Source organism: Nuphar pumila, chromosome 1 (genome assembly GCF_984573655.1).
Source record: "Nuphar pumila chromosome 1, dmNupPumi1.hap1.1, whole genome shotgun sequence".
Lineage (NCBI taxonomy): Eukaryota > Viridiplantae > Streptophyta > Magnoliopsida > Nymphaeales > Nymphaeaceae > Nuphar > Nuphar pumila.
The window spans coordinates 10,794,738-10,815,751 of record NC_143249.1 but is presented as its reverse complement, the minus strand read 5'-3'; the positions used below and the strand labels follow the sequence as shown (position 1 = coordinate 10,815,751).

The window sequence follows — 21,014 nt, the reverse complement described above, 5'->3', positions numbered from 1 at the left end:
CCTGTCCTTATTTGTCCAATGTCATCAATGTCTTCATTGTATCCTATCGACATAGTATACTCAGCATCATCGATCAATCATCTGATTCTGCATTGTCAACATGATCACTACTATCACTAATTGACTATTCGGTTGCACCATCTAAATCAAAATTCATTGCATCTATCACTTTATTTGTTTTCATGCATGCATCATTCTTGCATTTTCAACTTTCAAGATTAATCATCAAAATATCGCATTCATCATCACATATATCTTAACCATAAATTATATCAAAATTATAACTAGTACATAGCATTGTCGTATATTGTAGGTTGTCATATTAAACAAAAATACGCATAGAGATACCCACATATATATTGTATGAAACTCACATTTTGAACCTGTAAATAAAAAAGTCGATCACATAGATGATACAACAACCTACTCGAAATGCAAGAAACACTGCAAGGGTTATACAAAGAAGTTATTTGCAGACGCAAACGAGAAGAAAAAATCCTCAAACAAAAATGAGTATATGTATTATTCAACAAAATCATAATTATTAAAAAAAATGCTATGATAGCTATGATTTTGTTGGTTACCTTTAAGTGGAGTTTCACATATAAATTTATGTGATTTCATGATATATGTGAAACAATATTATGTTTGCTAGAGGTGTTTCACAAATATTTTTATGCAAATTTTTTTACTATATGCAAAATAGTAGAATAATTTTGGTGATTTTAGTTTCACCAAAATTTCATAAATAAATTTATGTGAGTTTATGAGTTTTCTCATAAAAAAAACCTGTGATTCTAGATTTAAGTGGATGTTAGATATAGCTGATGGGTGGTGCAATTTTATCGCAAAAAGGCTAAATTTGCAATTGTAAAGGGTAAAAAAGTCCTAACGATGTTAGATATTTACAATTTTGGTCATTGAAAGAATATAAAAAATTGTAAGGTTTTTAGGGAATCAGGTCAAATTACCCATTTCCTAATCATTTTTACAGTTTCATCAATATTATGAGGAAAAAGAAAATTAGACAGACTTAGGGTACCAGGACACAAAATATACGTACTGATGCACAACTCCCGACACTAATTTAATACACTTTTATAAGCTTCACTTCTAGTTTATAATTTGTAGAATTTACCAAAAGATGCAGCCTTTAATTGTTCCAGGTGTGATGTTACCATGTAGCCAATATGCAATATATCAAAATATCTGAACTTTTAATTGATTGCAGGTAATAACCAGATAGGTTTCTAAGGAGTTGACGCAGATTACGAGTTTAATAAGCTTCACCTGTTGATAACGATTCTTCTCTTTCCCAAGCAAGAAAAAGCCTTTGCTTTGCCAGATTAACATAAAAAAGCAATCGGTTCGCTCCCTGAGCAAATAAATGAAATGAGCATAACCTGCCATCAAGTCATAGGTGATGTCTGGTGCTTCATGAACAAAGTCATCATTAGCAGAAGAGGGTAGTTTCAGCATTTTGCGGAAGCCAGTATTTTATGCAGATCCATATACATCTTCCATCCATAAATACATTTGGTACATTATCAATGAAGTCCAATTGATGACAGCTATGTCAATCTTATACGTCAGAATTCGCTTCCGTTCTGAAGTCATATTCAACCACGAGACCAAGATTGTCAACGAATTTGTGATATTGTTGACATCCTGCACACTGATGTCCTTTTTTCATCAAGAAGCAGTTTCAAACTCTTAACAGTAATACAAAACTACAATTTTTAGATACACTATAAATCTATGTTCATCATGAATTAAACTAGTTTCATGCAACAAACAGGATGGAGAAAATGAAATTCAAATTTTGCCTACTGCAGAAAGAATTAACAGTGGAATTCCTAATGTCAGCAGCGGTAATTTAAGGTGACCTGGTTGGTGGATCAACTGAGCACGACAAAAGACAGTTTTACTGCAGCTATCTTTGCAATTCATTGGCCCACATCCATTCAGCATCGGAATTCGCATTGCAAAGGAAACTCAAGTAGCTCATGCAGGAAGACTGAAACCCATGGGTAAGACAGAAATTACACTTTACAGTGAGCTCCTATCTGACAACACAGTGAGCTCCTATCTGACAACACCCAACCAGGCAACTCAAGTTAATTGACGCACACCAGGACACTAGAGTTAGGTTTCTCCCCCATACCATCTTAGACCACAGCATTGTAATGAAATATGCGGAAAAGAAATATATGTCCTACAATGGACGTTCACACATAGGAAGCAAAGAACAAGTCCAAAAAAAGAGGACATACACAAAAGCCAACAATGGCTTGAAAGCATAAAATCTTATAAAAGCACAAGAGGGCTTCAAGAAGCCATGTATTACAAAAGGGGATACCCCACTTATTTATAGGCAAGAGAGGAGTGATAGAGAGTTAGAAAAGGGAGAGAGAGAGAGGCACCATTGGGAGTCCTAACAAGGTGTCGTTGGGCTCCCAACTGTCACAATTGTGACCGTTGGGGGCCCAACGACTCTTTGTTGGGCCCCCCAATGTGGGTGCATTTAATGCACAAAAAACAAAAAAAAAATAAGAAAAAGGAAAAATAAAAAGAAAAAAGAAAAAAGATAAAAAAAGATTACAATGCCCCTATTGGGCAAATTTATAGAAATACCCCTTATCGGGTATATATATATATATATATATATATATATATATATATATTGATTATATGTATTTTAACACCCTCCCTCAAGCTTTACGGGGATATAACCGAAAGCTTGTTGAGAAGAAACATAAAACGAGGAGCAGCAAGGGCTTTAGTGAAGAAGTCCGCCAACTGGTACTCGGATGTGACGTAAGGCAGTGCTATGGTTCCTTTTAGGTATTCATCTCAAACATAGTGTCAGTCCATCTCTATGTGTTTAGTACGCTCATGGAAGGTGTGATTGCTTGCAATATAAATGACGTTCTTGTTATCACAACACATCTTCGAAGGAGTAGAGACGATTATGCCCATATCACTGAGGAGACTTCTAAGCCACACAAGCTCCATGGTTATAGTGGTCATTGCATGATACTCTGCTTCTGTTGAGGACAATGACACTTTGTGCTGCTTCTTGCATCTCCATGAAATCATAGTCACCTAAGAAAACATAAAAACCAGTAGTTGAGACTATCATTGGGATTTCCTCACCAATCAACATAGTATAAGCAATTAAATCAAGAGATGATGAAGAGGAAAGAAAAACTCCCTTAGTTATGGTGTTTTTAATGTATCTGACTATTCTTAAGATTGCATTCATGTGCACAGTTGTAGGTGTATGTTGAAACCGACTGAGGGAGTGAACTGCATGAGCTATGTTTGACCGAGTGATGGATAAGTATGTAAGAGACCCAACAAGTTGGCGGTAGGGAGTAGGATCCTCGAGAAGTGTTTCATCTTCCAACCTTAACTTTGCATTGATAACCTCAGGGGTTTCTGTCTTCTTATCATCTGAAATGCCAGACTTTGAACAAATGTCAGCAGCAAGTTTCATCTGAGAGAGAATGTACCTTCGGAGAGAGTATGCTACTTCAATACCTAAAAAATATCTTAAGAAACCAAGGTCAGACATATCAAAATTTTCTTTTAAAACTTTCTTAATATCATGGATTCCTTGATCATCACTTTCAGTGATGATCATATCATCAACATAAAGTAGTAGAATAACTACTGAAGACCCTGCACTTTTCACAAACAACGCAGTGTCAGTAATAACATGAACGAAAATTTAAGTTTGTCATTACATTGCTAAATCTGTCATGTCAAGCCTTTGGAGCTTGCTTTAAACCATATAATGCCTTTTTAAGTTTGAGAATTTTATTTTCAGCAATACATACTCCTGGTGGAGGATCCATATAGACCTCTTCATTTAACTCACCATTAAGAAATGCATTCTTAATATCTAATTGATAGATAGACAAGTTTTTAACAGATGCAACCGCAATACGAGTCCTAGCACTAGTCATTCTAGCTACGGAAGCGAAGGTTTCTTCATATTCTATACTGTATTCTTGAGCATATCCTTTGACTACCAACCTAGCTTTATAACGTTCTAATGACTCATCACTTTTAGTTTTAATTTTGAAGACTCATCTACATCCAATAGATTTCTTTCTAGTGGGTAATGAGGTTATTTCCCAAGTTTTAGCCTTTTCAAGGGCACTAAGTTCCAGTTTCATGGCTTCAACCCACTGAGGAATGTTTTTGGCTTCATTATAAATTTATAATGTGACGGTTCATGATAAGAGTGTAATGCAATTAGACATGCCCTATACTTAGGTGTTAGAGACTCAAAGGAAACAAACCTATTAGGAGGATTGGAGATTCGGCCGGATCTCCTTAAAGAGGTTCCTTCTATGTTGGAATCTTGAGAGTACTTTTCTAGAGCACTTATGGGAACTTGTTGACCACGCATAACATAGGTTTGAATTGATCTATTTTCAAAATCATTACTTTCATTTTCAACATTATTAAGAGGAATATCCTCTAAATCATTAGAAACTTACTCTTCGTGAGGAATCACATCTTCTTGAGAGAGAAGATCAAATAAGAAAGCATATTCGCTTTCATCAATATCTTTATTTTTCTCAAGACCATTTTCATTTTCTAAAAATGTAACATCTTTAGATACATATAGTTTGTTGTTTTTAAGGTCGAAGCATCTAAAACCTTTTTATTTTCTCTGTATCCTAAGAACACACATTCAATAGCTTTAGGAGATAACTTATCTCTTTTATGTGTAATGACAAAGCATTTACACCCAAAAATTCTTAATTTATTAAAATCGGGTGTTCTTTCAAATAGTTTTTCATATGGAGATGTATTTTGTAGGGATGAGGATATCATTCTATTTATCAAATAGGTTGAAGTTAAGGCGGCTTCGGCCCAATAGCACTTTGGAATTTCTTTAGAAATGAGAAGAGTCCTAGTGGTTTCCAAAATGTGTCTATGCTTTCTTTCGGCTAGACCGTTTTGTTGAGGAGTCCTAAGACATGACCTTTGATGACAAATGCCATTTGTTTCCAAGTATTCTTGAAATTCATTTGATAGATAGTCTCCACCTGAATCGGATCGAAGAGTGGAGATATTACTTGAAAATTGATTTTTGACTATCATATGAAATTTTTTGAAGAAATTAAAGACTTCGGATTTTAGATTGAGAAAATAGATTCACACATATCGAGTGTAGTCATCAATGAAAGTAACATAATAGGAGTATCCTCCTTTTGATATGACCGGAGAAGGACCCCAAACATCCGAATGGACTAATTCAAAAGGTCTTTTGGACACAAATGCTCTATTTGGAAAATGAGTGGATTTCATTTTTTCCAAAAATACAATTCTTGCAAAAAAAATGTTTCTCATTACAAAATTTCTTTCCAAAAGGAAAGGAGTACATTTTTTAGAAACTTGGATGTCCAAGTCTTTGATGTCAAGTTTCAATATTTTTATCTTGAACATAATTACAAAATGAGTTAGTGGGAAGTTTCAAGTTGTTCATGTAGTAGAGATCTCCCCTCCTATGGCCTTGCCCAATCCGCTTCCCGGACTGGAGATCCTGTATAGAGCAATCCTTAGTTGAGAAGGAGATTTCACATCCATAATCACATATTTGAGAAACAGACAAGAGGTTTAAATTAAGTTGAGGTACCACCCTTACGTTTGGCACAAAGAAATCCTTTGAAAAATCCAAAGTTTCAAAACTTTTAACTTGTAAAGATGTACCATCGATGGTTGAAACAAAAGAATTTTTGAAGTTGTTACATAAATTGGATAGTCCATTTTCAAGAGGGGTCATATGAAAGGAAGCTCCAGAATCAAGAATCCAAGAAGACATACCTGGAGGAGAAGAAGAGGCTATGGCGGCTCCTGAAGTTGATGGCGATTTGAGTAGAATTTAAAGCGCTTTGGATAGTTGAGCAAGGGAAAAGGACTCCTTCCCTTTTATTGGCTCCTCCTTTTGTGTGGTTTCTTCAATAGAGGCAACCTTACCTTTTGGAGGTTCATTTAACTTAGGGCAATTAGGTCTTATATGACCCGATTCTTGGCAATAATGGCAAATGGCTTTTCTATAATTGCCATTATAGTTATTTTGTCTCCCAAAGTGTGGAGGCTTATATGCTTTCACATGATTATGGGTTTAGACACGGCTAGAACTTCATCTCCTCCCTTAATCATGCCAAGACGAGTTTCTTCTTGGCATATTTTGGCTATGGCATCTTCCAATGGAAAAGGTTTAGATCTATGAAGAAGATAGGATCTAACTTGCTCATATTCGGGCTTAAGCCTATGTAAAAATTGGAAAAAGTGTTCTTTTTCCATTTGTTCTCTTCTTAGTTCCACATCTTCACTAGACACCCATTTTGGTTCAAGTAGGGATAACTCATCCCATAAAGGTCCAAGAGTGCTATAGTAATATCTTACACCCATTTCACCTTGCTTAATGGTACGGATTTTTTCTTGGAGAAAGAATTGACGAGCAAGGTCCTTTTGAGTATAGATATCTTTCATAAAGAACCATGTTTCATTTGCTAGGCGCAATTTAGCAATGTTGGCGCAAATTTTGAGCTCCACGTTGTTCATGAACTATGCAAGATTTTTTGCATGCTTACTTTCCCAATCTTCAACCTTAGATTGGTGATCTTCAATAGTCTTCATGCGAGCATTTCCTTCTAGAGCTTTGTAAGTTGAAGTTGAGGTTCCCCAATGGTGCCCATAACATATCCCCAAAGCTTTTTACCCTTGAGGTTGTTCTCCATGGCGGCGGCCCACATCATGTAGTTGGTACCATTAAGCTTGAAGGAGAGATCAATCTTTTGTTCTCTTTCCATTTTAGACTCAATGGAGGACAAACCAAGAGAGAGAAAAAACAAAAAAAAGGAGTATAACTAGTCAACTAGCTATAAGAATCAAGAGCATAACCTTGCCCTGATACCATGTAATGAAATATGCGGAAAAGAAATATATGCCCTACAATGGACGTTCACACATAGGAAGCAAAGAACAAGTCCAAAAGAGGACATACACAAAAGCCAACAATGGCTTGAAAACATAAAATCTTATAAAAGCACAAGAGGGCTTCAAGAAGCCATGTATTACAAAGGGGGGAGACCCCATTTATTTATAGGCAAGAGAGGAGTGAGAGAGAGTTAGAAAAGGAAGAGAGAGAGAGGCACCATTGGCAGTCCCAACAAAGTGTCGTTGGGGGCCCAACGACTCTTTGTTGGGGCCCCCAATGTGGGTGCATTTAATGCACAAAAAAAAAGGAAAATAAAAAATAAGAAAAAGGAAAAATAAAAGGAAAAAAGGTAAAAAAAAAAATTACAATGCCCCTATTGGGCGAATTTACAGAAATACCCCTTATCGGGTATGGATGAATATATATATATATATATATATATATATATATATATATATATATATATATTGATTATATGTATTTTAACAAGCATTACCGCGATCATGCAAACGATCTATTTTTTTTTTCAAAGTATCAGAATTCAGAAAGGAGGTGGTTGTAGGTGGATGTCTTTAGAGAGCTTCCAGAAGCCACAAGCAATAAGAAAGTGGCTGGCATGTGTTCCTCATTTAGAACTGAGGCAACTAAAGCATTTTACAAAATTATTAGTGAATGGAAGAAGGATATGACCCATCTGCATATAAGCGGATGAGACAAGATGCATGAGAATCCTTGCCTCAAGTTTGTAGGCCTCAAGGTACCGATTTTCACAACAATGACCTACATCATTGTTGACCAGTACTGCTTACCTTCTTTTGCACTGTATAAATTTTTTAACCTATAACTTAATTCAATGAAACTTCATTAAAACCTGCACTGCAGTTAGTGCAAACGAGGCAAGGAAGATAATTGTTTTCTCTGAAAACACACATACTGTTTAATATTTGGAGTTCGTTCCTTAGTTTATATGAGTTGGTCAATGTTTCAGGATGAAAATGCAGACCAGCTATCAGCATTGTTCTCAGCAACCTCTTCCACAACTTGTAGACTGAGACTAGGCAAGCACTTCTCCATGTATGTATCCATCCTTTAATTAATTGTTTAGTATGGTTGTACATAGCATTTAAATATTAACATTTTTTCTCAATTCTTAATCAATTAATTGCCCAAGTCCAAAGAAGATGCAGGAAAACAGCAATTATCTGAATTCCTGGATATAGTTCGTGACTGCTCCAATAACTGTGCCCCAGTAAGTTTTATTTCATTTTCTTTTCTTTTCCTTTTGCTTCTTATGCTTGCAAATTTTCAGGAACATATCATTTTGGAAATATTACGAGAAAGTGGTGATGGTTGGCACAAAGTTGTTACTGCTGATGTGCATGCTGCTAATTACTGATAACTATAGCATTTTACTAGCAACTTTTTAAAAAAAAAAGAGGAGCTGTTTGTTATCTCATTTATGAAAACACCTAACTTTACATTCCGGGGTGGAAATCATATGGTGCCAAATGTCTAGTGTAGCTAAGGGTGGGAGGCCAAAACCCCCATGGCATGGTCTCCAAAGAGAAAATCACAAACAAGGTTGCAGAACTGACCCTTCAAGGACGCTCTTGATTTTAAGTCAACTACTCTAGGTTCAGCCTTCTCTGAGCAGATGGCAAGGATGTTGGCAAAATTTTGGTATATTATACTTCCAAACAAAGAGACCGAGTTAAAACACTGCATCATTTAGTCCTATCTATTTCAAAATCAAGACCCATGATGATCTACTGCATGCTCCAAGGAGGATTTTATCTGTGTGAATGCCTGCAGGAAAAGGGAAATCATTGTTGCAAGTTTTCCAAAATGCTTTGAAGAAGAATATGGGGACACCAACTGGATGGGCAGCTTTATCTTCCATTAGCAATTACAATCCATCCTTTTATTCCAAGAAAAGATTGTGGGAATTCTTTGTCCCTCCCATCAACAAGAGGGAATTTTAGGCTGACAATGAAGCTTGCATCCTTCAAGCAGCTCACCATTTCTTTGTGAAATGTGAAGGTTTGAAGTGCCTACTGGAGATGCATTTAGAGATGGAAGAATGAGCTTGTTTTTCTGAAAATCTTCTACCAGGAGCTTGGACTAAAAAGAGTGAAGAAATGACTGGAACTATGGAGATGGTGGGACAAAGCCACTTGTGGTCATTATGATTAAAAAAAAAAGAATTTTACTTTATAAAATACCATGAAATTGCTCATTCGCGGTAAATGGGACATAAAGGATGTTATAATGCAAACCTCAACATGTGGGCATCAACTTAATTTTGGATTATAGTCTCCGGACTTGAGCCACGTGGGATCTGTTTTATGGATCCAAGTCAGATTCAGACACATTTTACCAAAAAAGGATTTCGATGTCCAATCAACAACCCCCAAGAAGTGGAGTTAAAGTATGACAACCTTATGTGGTGAAATGATACTTGAGTGCATTACTACATTTTTATGGTGTAACAATGAAAACAGCTGTAACTGAGCAACATTTTTTATGATGTGAAGTATGTGTATGAAAATAACCCTGGTACTTATTTTCTCCATTATCTTGTATATTTCTCCATCCAAAAAATATAATTTCAGTATCAGTTCTGAAATTCACATATCCAGCAAATATGATGTGCTCACTCTAGAATTTCCATAATCTGCTGACAAAGAGCCCTAAGCACAACAATTTAGGGTATGTTTGGTTGTGTTTTTGAAAAGTGAAAATATTATTCCAAAGAGATTCACTTTCAAAATCTCACGAGATTTCAAATCTCATGAGAAAGTGAATCTCACACAAATGAGATTCAGTTTCTAAATCTCACTTTTGGGGTTTTGTGCCAACTCATTTTTTATGAGACTTGCTTTTGGGGTTCAGTGCCAAAAAGGTTTTGTGTTTGGTTGCTTTTGGGGTACCGTTCGAATGAAAATCACTTCATAAATCTCATGTGATTTCAAATCACATGAGATGCAACCCAACATACCCTTAGTGTCCTACTTAAAGCAGAATTTTGAGTATTAATACGATTAAAAGCTCAAAGCCACATCAGCCTCCACTTGAATATGTACGTACGGAAACATGGCCAGCTTAAATAACGGATGGGCCTTAAAACCAAACATATTACTGCAATCACAAAACTACTGCTAAACATATCACATAACAATCTTCAAGGATAAAACGTTAAATCAATCTATAAGCATAGGTTACTTCTCTTGCTTTAAGTATGATGCAACGTTCCAATACATATTGAATAAATAAAAAATTAAAGAGTGATGCCAGGGTTTTCCAATTAAAGTGGTCATTTTATCCTGAAATATAATTAGCAATTCAACAGTTTCATTATTTTCAGTGTAGACAAGACAAATTTAACAAGTAACCGTAATCATTAAAATGGGTTTGTACTAATTTACCTGTAAAAAGATAGTACCTCGTTCATAAGCTACTCTATTTATGGTTCGTTGTGTCCTTTCACCACAGGCGTTACAAGTAAACTGTACAAGCAAAGCCCTCCTCGGCAGTTTTATGCCCAAAGTCGCTTCCTGAACAATGAAGTGACACCACATGAATCAGATAGAAACTTAGAATATACTAGCTTTGAAAAGTACTATATGAATTATCAATTTAGTCATCAATACTGGTCTCAGAAATGTCTCGCCAAGGCAATTTCTGGATATATTATGGTCTAGGGAGAATCTCAGTATTTTTGGGCAAAATCAAATAATACAAAAAAATGGAGAAACAAGATTCCCAATAATATAAAAAGTCATAAAAGTTATCAGAATGTAGAAAAAATAAAAAATAAGGAAATACAATAACATGTAAATTACAGGAACTAATTAAAAAATAGCATGGCCAACAAGGGCTCATGACACCTGGCTAGGCGGGTCGGCTTAATGCATTCAAGTTGAACATGTTGTGAGTTTGATATCCAGGGTGTGAGTCCCCTGTTGCAAGTTTGAAGCCAATGGGAAGAACTAGTGGAGTTTTAAACTGCGGGAACAAAAACATGACCAAGGTCAACATGGCACCTATGTCACACAAACACTTAGCATGTGTATCCTGTGTCGACACGATATGACACTTGAACACTCTAGGAGACTTCATGAGCATAGTCAAATGAGTGTCACACACAATCAACATTATGCCATTAACTTTACCTATTCTCTTTACAATCTTGATAACTTATTTTGTATTCACTTACACCTTTTTCTTTTAAAAGTTGTGATTGATTGCATTATGTTTCAATTTTAACTTAGTTTTATTATTTGATGTTCTTAACTATAAGGATTTAAAATTATTATCATATGTGTGTGTGTGTGCACGGCCGTGTCCCTATGTCCTAATATTTAAAAATTGTTGCATCGTACCAAGTGCATCCACATCATAACTCGTTCCTGCATCTGTATCCATGTGACATAGCATGGCATATCTCGACTTATAATGAGACATTTGAACTATAACTGGTGGTTACTCATTATCCACTAGAAAAAAAAACATGAAAATATGATGAAGAAACATGACGATATCATGATAATACCATGATATTATCATTTTTTTCAAAAAAGATGATATTTTGCAAATCTCATGAAACTTTACCTTTTTCTAGGCAAGTTGGGATATATATCTCGAAGGGTTTGAAGTTTTGAACCTATGTCACATAGGTGCAGATGCGGATGCGGTGATGTATCACTTTAAAAAACCTTGGGTGCGGGGGTGCGGGGAGGGTATGTGTATATATATATATATATATATATATATATATATATATATATATATATATATATATATATATATATATATATATATATATATATATATATATATATATATCTATGTCACATGGGTGCGGGTGCGGGTGCGGGGATTCGGCACTTCCAAAAAACCCGGGTGCGGGGGTGCGGCAGGGGCAAAAATGTAATATATATATATATATATAAAGGGTTCTCTGTTTCCCCCCCCCCCAAGGTTTTTCTGCTGACAGCAGCTGTCTGTCAGCAGACTTTTTAAAAAAAAAAAAATCGCTGTTTCCCTCTGCTGACAGCTGAATTTTTTTTTAAAACAAACTGACAGCAGCTGTCAGCCCTGACAGACAGCTGCTGTCAGCAGAATATTTTTTTTAAAAAAAATCGCAGCCCATTTCATAGGGCAAATTTTAAAAAAATAAAAATAAAAAAAGGACCTAAATGATCCTGGGTGCGGTCAACGCACCCAGGATCGGGTTGACCGCACCCGGTGCCGCACCCGCACCCGCGTCGACGCGGGTGCGGCACCCTGCTAGCCGAATCCCTGTGACATATATATATATATATATATATATATATATATATATATATATATATATATATATATATTAACAGTTTTAAGTTAACACTACATATGTGTGCATTTATTTATTTATATATAATATAGATAAAACTGGACTTGGTTAGGGTTAACTAAATCTACTTATGGACAGAAATGGACCTCGGTGTGGTTGACTTTACTTGACACAAAGGAAGCCGTGTCCAAGTGTCGCACCCGCATGTTGCGGGTGCAGTGCCCTGTTAGAAGAGTCTGTGTTACATAGTTTCGAACCCACCTCTTGGTTATCATAGATTGACATTACCATCCAGCTATCTCACAATATCATTTTCTTGACATACTTCAATAATTGGTCAGAATCACGTCCCACCCACATTTTAGTCAAATGTCATACTCATATGTTTCTCATGTGCACATAATTGCAGATTAACATATATAGCATTAATATATAAAGGGATATGCAGTCCTATGTTCCCATTTGGCTGCCCCATAACTTTTGTCCTTCCTTGTATCTCTTCCTTTCTCCTTTCATGTGTGGGGCATGGATTTTGAGGTAACTATCAAAGCATGCAGTAAGTCCCGATTAAATCCAAGGTTGTCCTTTTCTCTCTTGCTCTCTTATTTCTTCGTTTTCTTTCTTATATTTGTTTCTCCTTTCTTCCTCATTTTTTCTTTGTGTTTTTTTTAATCATCTCTCTCTCTCTCATTTTCCTTTAACTTCTGAATTTTTTAATCACCTACCTTCTTTCTTCTCTCCCCCCACCCCCACCCTTAAAAAAAAAAAGGAATTCTCCCTGGTTAGATTAGATGTGGTCTTCCAACCAAAAGAGGGGCAAGAGGGGTAATGCTATAATTGCTAACATCAGCATAGATAAGCTGCATATCTTTCAGATCTGATCAGTTATGGCATAGGTGATGCCATAAGTGATGCAATAATGATCTGTGGTTGCATATGTCACAGCAACCTTATCCTGTGATGTTCTTGTTAAAATGTAAAACTGTATATATATATATATATAATAATAATAATATTATATTATTATATATATAAATACATTTTTCATTTCTTTCTTTTCTGTAATTTTTTTCCTTTATTTTTATTTTTTGTCTTTATGTCATCTAGTTCAGTTTGAACTAGAATGACTGTTGCTAGTCAAGTCCTGTCCAGACTTGACTAGCAATAGAGTTGTTGGATTGACACAGTCCAACAACTCTTAATAGAGCTGTTGGACTGACACATTCCAACAACTCTAAATAGAGTTGTTGGACTGTGTCCAACAACTCTATTGAGTCCTCTTTCAGGTGTGTATATAAAGGGGTTCAACCCCTCTTGTATTTTATTCCAATGCTTCTTAAGCAATTGGTTTTTCATATCAATAAAGAATACATTTTTATTTTTATTTTGTTTTCAGTTATACCCTTTTTAAGGGTTATGCTTTAGTGTCATTCTTGACACTTGCCCTTGTGAATCTAAGCTCGTGTTTCGAAGATCCCCATTTCATTTCATGGTATCAGAGCCACCGAAGTACTAAATCTTGAGAAAAAGCTGCCTCGGTTTCCGTGCCCATTTGCAAAAGTGTTCGCCACTTGAAGAGAAGTGTTTTATCACTTCATTGGGGAAGATTTCACATCTTGTTGTATTGTTTTTTTCTTCTTTCTTTTTCATTTTCCTTCTTGTTTCTCTTCTATCCCTATTCTTTCTCTCCTTGTAATCGATGGATGACAATGATAAAGTCACTATCATGCCTATGGAACTAAGCGATATGAACTATGTAACATAGGCTTCAATCATGAAGCACCATATATGGGGAAAAGGCTTATGGGGGATTGTGGATGGTTCCGATTTAGAACCTAAGCTATCTCTTACTAAAAAGGAGGGAGATAAAGAGGTCCCTCTATCGAAAGAAGAGAAAATCAAGGTTATTGCCTCATACGAGAAGAAATGGAAAGAATGGAGAATATCTCATGCGAAGATAATGTCATGGCTTATCAATAGCGTTGACATTAAAAAATGCTCAAGTCTTGCCAAATTTGATCATGCCAATAAGGCATGGGAATACCTTAAGAATATGTATTTCCTTAAAGATATTGCACACGTGTGCAACTTCCAAGAAAAAATTTGAATGATGACACAAAGAGACAAAACTATTCGTGAATATTACAATGGGTTGTCTGAACTTTGGGAAGAACTTTTCCTTTTAGAACCAAAGTGACATTGTACCGAAGACATCGAGCTTCGTCAGAAACAACTCGATGCTGAACATTTTTACCACTTTATCACTGGATTAAGGCCAGAATTTGAAACCACTAAATCTGCCCTACTTCACCGGGGAAAAATTTCTTCTATTGTTGAAACTATTGAAGAGTTAACAATGGAAGAAAATCGTCTCCGGAAAGGTTCTTTAAAAATTGAAGATGATTCCATTTTAGCCGTGTCTAGACCAGGGAATCATGTTCGATTATATAGGCCTCCTCACTTTAACCGACAAAATGGTGACTATGATAAGAAGAAAGTTATTTGTCATCACTATCATGAACCGGGACACTACAGGCCACAATGTCCCAAACTTAAGGAGCTTAGAGAAAAAAGAGCTGCAATTGCTGGATCGAAGCCTAAAGATCAGGATGCACCAGTTTCCCTGACCCAACTAATGGAGATTCTTCAGCCTCTCATCAAAGGTGTATCTTCTTCATCTGAAGCTTCAACCGGCGCAGCAGCCTCATCTTTTTCTGATCTAGGTAAAATTTCTTGACTCCTTGACTCTGGTGCATCTTTTCATATGACCCCAAATAATCAAAGTTTATCCAAATGTGTTTAAAATAAAACAAGTGTGTCAAACGTCTTTACTGTTGATGGGACTTCTCTTGAAATAGAAGGAATAGAAAATTTTGAAAAAAATTATAAAACAAAAAAATTTTCTATTCCAGAAATTAGACATGTTCCCAAATTAAATTTAAATCTTTTATTTGTATCTCAAATTTCTGATTATGAGTGTAATATTTCTTTTTCTTCTCATGGTTGTTGGGTTCAGGATCGCCAGTCAGGCAAGCTGATTGACGAAGGCCATAGAGAAGGAAGACTCTATTACATGGATTTTTTGAAAATGCCGAAAAAAGTTTTTTGTTATAATATTCAAAAAATAGAGTTGGAACTGTGGCATAAGAGACTTGGTCACCCACATATAGCCAAAATCCAACATTTTCCAAATCTAGGAAAATTTTGTAACTCTGAATCATTTGATTGTAAAGATTGTATTCTCGGCAAAATGAAAAGATTATCATTTCAGAACAGAACCTTTTTCTCTTCAAGACCACTTGAATTAATACACTCGGATGTTTGGGGTCCTGCACCAGTAATTTCTAAAGGAGAATTTGTTTACTATGTTATTTTTGTCGATGATTTCTCCCGACATACGTGGATGTACTTTCTCAAACATAAGTCTGAAGTATTTTCATATTTTCAAACTTTTTATAATATAGTTAAAAACAAGTTTCAAAATTATATTACTATTTTTCGCACATATTCAGGGGGAGAGTTTTTATCCACAGATTTTCAAAATTATCTTAAATTGCATAGCATCACACATCAAAGATCTTGTCCTTATACACCTCAACAAAATGGACTGGCAGAACGAAAACATCGTCATATTATAGAAACCACTAGGACTTTATTAATAGCAAATCAAGTCCCGAAAGACTTTTGGGCAGAAGCTGCCTTAACTGCCACCTATCTCATTAATAGGATGTCATCTTCTTCATTACAAAATATCACTCCCATTGAAAAACTTATGAACATTTCTCCAGACTACTCTAGACTAAGAATATTTGGGTGCAAATGTTTCATATTTACTGACAAAAATGATAAACTTTCCCCTTGTGCGATTCCCTGTGCCTTTTTAGGATATGCTGAAAACCAGAAAGGTTATAGATGTTTTGAATTCAAAAATAATAAACTATATGTGTCTAGAAATGTTTCCTTTCTTGAAAAGGAGAGCTTCTTTGATTTTAGAAAATTAAAAGACGTCACTGAGTACTCATTTTTGCTAGATCTAACATCAACATCCGATGAATATGACCTTGATTGTAACTTTGATGATAATCAAAGAATTATTGATCTTAATGTTGAAAATGAAGAAGTTCATAGAGATACTAGTATTCAATATTCCAGGCGACAAGAGTCTAATCCTCCAATGTGCACTTGAAAAATATTCTAACATTCCAACTAGACAATCATCTCGAGTCTCGAGGCCTCCAGAAAAGTTTATATCATACGAGTCTTTTTCACCCACATATAGGGCTATTATTGCATTAATTCACTCATACGAAGAACCATCCACATATTTTCAAGCAAAAAATGATATCAAATGGATAGAAACCATGAAAGCTGAATTAGATGCACTTGAAAAGGCTTCTACATGGAATATTCAATATCTTCCTCCAGGGAAGAAAACTATAGGATGTCGATGGGTTTATAAAATTAAAACCAAGAGTGATGGTACTCTTGAAATATATAAAGTCCGTTTAGTAGCCAAAGGATATGCCCAAGAATATGGGATTGATTATCAAGAAACCTTTGCTCCGGTGGCTCGTATGACAACTGTCAAAACCTTAATTGCCTTAGCTTCTATCAAAAAATGGTCTATTTTTCAAATGGAAAGCTAAATGAAGAAGTATACATGAAACCCCTTTCTGGTCTAAGTATTCCTAAGGGTAAAGTCCTTCGCTTAGAAAAAGCTCTTTATGAACTTAAACAAGCACCAAAAGCTTGGTATGATAGGTTTAGTCGTGTTATGATTGATATTGGTTTTCAAATCTGTTTAACTGACACTGCTTTGTTTATTAAGAATTCTGATGCAAGGATCATTGCGCTTCTTCTCTATTGGATGATATGATCATCATCGGAAGCGATAAACAGGGAGTTAAAACAATCAAAACACTTCTTAAATCTCATTTTGAAATGACTGATTTGAGCTTGTTGAGATATTTTTTAGGCATTGAAGTTGCTTATTCTCCTGGAGGATATTTATTATCTCAGACTAAATTTGCTTTTGATATTGTTTTCAGGTCTGGTATTACTGATGATAAGAAAGATGACACTCCAGAAGTTGTTAATGTTAAAATGAAGATTGATGATGGAGAACTTCTTGCAGACCCTACTCCTTACAGACACCCTACTCCTTACAGACAGCTTGTCGGGGTACTTTCCTATCTATCCATTACCACACCAGATATAACACATGTTGTTCACACAACAAGTCAATTTCAACATGCTCCTACTTCTGTTCATATAGGAGCAGTCATGCGTATTACAAGATACATCAAGTCCTCTCTTTCACGAGGATTTTTCTTATCTTCCTCATCTTCTCTTGATTTAATTGCATATACTGATGTTGATTGGGGAGGTAATCCCAATAACAGACACTCAACCACTGACTTTTGTGTCTTTTTAAGGGAATCATTGATCTCGTGGAGGTGTAAAAAGCAGCAGAAGGTATCTCTCTCATCCACCGAAGCTGAATACAAAGTCATGGCAACCACGACCATGAAAGTAGTTTGGCTCCGACGACTGCTTGCTGACATGGGAGCTGAAGCAACAAAGGCTTCACAAATGTGTTGTGACAACAAAAGTGTGATCTACATTGTCAGTAACAGAACATTCCACGAACGCACCAAACACATCGAAATGGATTGTCACTACGTCAGAGAGGAATATCTACACGGGATAATTGATCTGTCATATGTCACTTCAGAATATCAGTTAACAGACTTCTTTACAAAACCTCTCGCTGCTCCCCGATTTCACTTTCTCTTAGACAAACTTTCGCTCATTGTACCGTAAGTTTGAGGGGGAGTGTTAAAATGTAAAACTGTACATATATATATATATAATAATAATATTATATTATTATATATAAATACATTTTTCATTTCTTTCTTTTCTGTAATTTTTTTCCTTTATTTTTATTTTTTGTCTTTATGTCATCTAGTTCAGTTTGAACTAGAATGATTGTTGCTAGTCAAGTCATGTCCATACTTGACTAGCAATAGAGTTGTTGGACTGACGGACTGTGTCCAACAACTCTATTGAGTCCTCTTTCAGCTGTGTATATAAAGGGGTGCAGCCCCTCTTGTATTTTATTTCAATGATTCTTAAGCAATTGGTTTTTCATATCAATAAAGAATACATTTTTATTTTTATTTTGTTTCCAGTTATACCCTTTTTAAGGGTTATGCTTTAGTGTCATTCTTGACACTTGCCCTTGTGAATCTAAGCTCGTGTTTCGAAGATCCCCATTTCATTTCAGTTCTACTCCAAATTCCGAAAGGAGTCTGCTTGAAAACTATAGCTGAGTTGTTTGAGCAAATATTTACTTCCAACACATACCACCTTAAAGCTGAATTTGTCAATTCAAATGAGGCATCCCTAATGTGTTGTATTTTCTTAATTATGTCATATATATGACTGACCAATTTGCTGCCATTGGAAGTCCTATAGCTGATGAAGTTGCAGGTAGACTACAAAGGCATTATGCTTGGAGCATAACATGTTTGTGGCTATTTCAGCACCATTCTTTTTCCTCTCTTATTCCTTTGCTTTGTCTTTATACTCTATGTAGGGGCTAAATTTTAGCTCAAAACTTGAACTTGCATCTCAATACAAAAAACACATAACTTGTGATCTATAAGAATAAAAACAATCAAGACATGTGCATCACCAATAGTTTTGACTATCAACGGTTCTTTAGAAGTTTCATAAACTCCATTACAAGGACCTAAAATTTCCAACTATATATGCAAATACTGTTCAACTCCTCTGCACCTGATTTCTTCAACTTTTTGAAGAAGTTTGTTTTGTTTCAAAAATCAGCATCCAAGATTTATTGAACTCAGTACCCCAGGTAGTTTTACACTGAGGAACCCAGAAAAGGGGGTGGTAAATGCGAATTCCATCAGGCAATCCAGGAAATCGGCAATTTCCCCCCATCATAAAAAAAGAAGCAAAAAACAAAAAGCAGTTGACCATTTAAACCAACAAACAAGTGACTGCCGTTACATGAAGATACAGAAGTGCCTTGTCTTAATACCGAGTCTAACCCACGTATGGATGCGATGTACTCAAGAACAGTAAAAATAAGAAACCGAGAGGGATGAAACAAAAAGACTCAAAAATATCAGTTCAGAAAAGATGAAATGACAATGAGAAAATAGTTACAAACCTTGGTGGATGGCCCAGCAGGCTCATAGCCATCCAGAGATGGCTGCTCTGAATGGGAATGTGGTTGAGCGTCTCCATTCTCCAACCTCTCAGCTCTTGCAAGATGATAATGGTGCGATTGTTTTGATTGTGAAATATGTCTATACTCGCTTAGAAGTTTGCAATTGCATATGGTAACACATGAATCATGAAAATCCAAAATTAAAGATGGGTCGCAATTGCTGAACTTGAATTGTAGAAGCATGACGAGTACCTTGGCGATGAACTCTTCAACGATAATGCAAAACTGGTGCAATAACGTTTGGATGGAGAGAAGGAACAGGCTAAATGCAATTGTTCAGGACGCGAAACAGAAATGTTCCAAAGGGATGAAAATGCAAGGGTCCACGACATTGCCGCAGCGGCAGGTGAATTAGCAGTACTAGATGATCTCCCACAGAGTTCAACAAAAAACCTGTGAACCATGGCAAAGGAATGAGACAGAAATTTTTTCATACATTTTTAACTCGGCACCCAATTTTTCTATAACACAAATATTTTCCGTAAATTTTCATCGGGCACCTAACTTTTTGCAACGCCTTGTGTTTTTCACCAATTTCAAGCATGCAACTCATCTTTCGGTTGGTTAATCAAGCACCATCATAAAAGTCCGATGCTGAATTTAATCATAAGCGGTGGAGAATAAGGAGGATTTAACTGTCGCTTCTCTTGGTTCAGAAACAACAAAGGTAAATCTATGTAGGTATCAAATATGAGAGAATTCAGACCAGTTCAATCGGGAAAAACAATTACATGTATAAAATCCACGAAGTGGCTAAGTGGAAGCGAAATCTGGATTAGCATCTGAGTGCCGTTATATGAAATTCAAGCCCAGAACCAGGTTCCTCCAAAAGGAAACGCAAAAAACCAAAAATAAAAATGGAAAAAGAAGATGAAAGTAGCGAAGCACCCAATCAGTTATTGCACAGGCTAAAAACAAGCTACAAGCACAGCCAGTATACAGAAATCCAGTACCTTCGATATTCTTCCTTTGCTTATTCGAGAGAGAGAGAGACAACGACGATGACGAAGCGTCGCGGGTTCTGAGGGGCGAGTTTCTCTGGCGGTGGCGGCAACGCCTTCGGGGCGAATCGGCGAAGTGAAGGGTCGCCACCGTAGTGACAAATCTCGCAAAATATCGGGAGAATTAACCGGAAAGTTAAAAACGGAAATTTCTAGTGAGTTTTTCGTAAACAACATAAATATCGTGTTTTAAATGCGATATTTATATTTTCATTAACTATTTATCATGAAAAAACCATGTAGTTTTTATTTTTAAATAGATATTTTTATATTTCTTTATAAGAAATATTTTTTATTTTATATTGCCAAAAAAAAGTGAGATTTTCAAACAAATTTTAAATTGTCTCTATTTTTTGTCTGCCGATATTTTTCCGTTTAAACTTTTGTCACTACTCGCCACACGGTGCAAAGTAATTGTTTTCCTTATCAACGAGGATCCAGTTGTGGGTGTCTTGA

General features: G+C 35.8%; 1 protein-coding gene and 1 long non-coding RNA gene across 5 annotated transcripts; one reads left to right on the top strand and one right to left on the bottom strand.

The window, feature by feature from the left end:
* Positions 1 to 1,194: 1,194 nt before the first annotated feature.
* On the bottom strand, positions 1,195 to 20,837 carry LOC149847954 (uncharacterized). Of its 4 annotated transcripts, none has more exons than XM_090009878.1 (5): positions 20,511 to 20,837; positions 19,750 to 19,950; positions 19,498 to 19,645; positions 10,390 to 10,518; positions 1,195 to 1,668 (listed from the first exon to the last, which is right to left on the bottom strand). In XM_090009878.1, the coding sequence occupies exons 2-5, from the start codon at positions 19,887 to 19,889 to the stop codon at positions 1,498 to 1,500; spliced, it is 588 nt and encodes a 195-aa protein (XP_089866004.1). In that variant the 5' UTR covers positions 19,890 to 19,950; positions 20,511 to 20,837; the 3' UTR covers positions 1,195 to 1,497. The 4 variants fall into 4 exon arrangements, with proteins under 4 accessions (XP_089866004.1, XP_089866011.1, XP_089865987.1 ...); XM_090009885.1 differs by having other exon boundaries at positions 1,195 to 1,675; positions 10,407 to 10,518; XM_090009861.1 differs by lacking the exon at positions 20,511 to 20,837 and having other exon boundaries at positions 19,750 to 20,366.
* Positions 7,692 to 9,570, top strand: LOC149847955 (uncharacterized). The gene is made up of 4 exons (XR_016432487.1): positions 7,692 to 7,721; positions 7,953 to 8,038; positions 8,146 to 8,213; positions 8,777 to 9,570. It is a non-coding gene; the product is annotated as an uncharacterized LOC149847955 (long non-coding RNA).
* Positions 20,838 to 21,014: the final 177 nt, after the last annotated feature.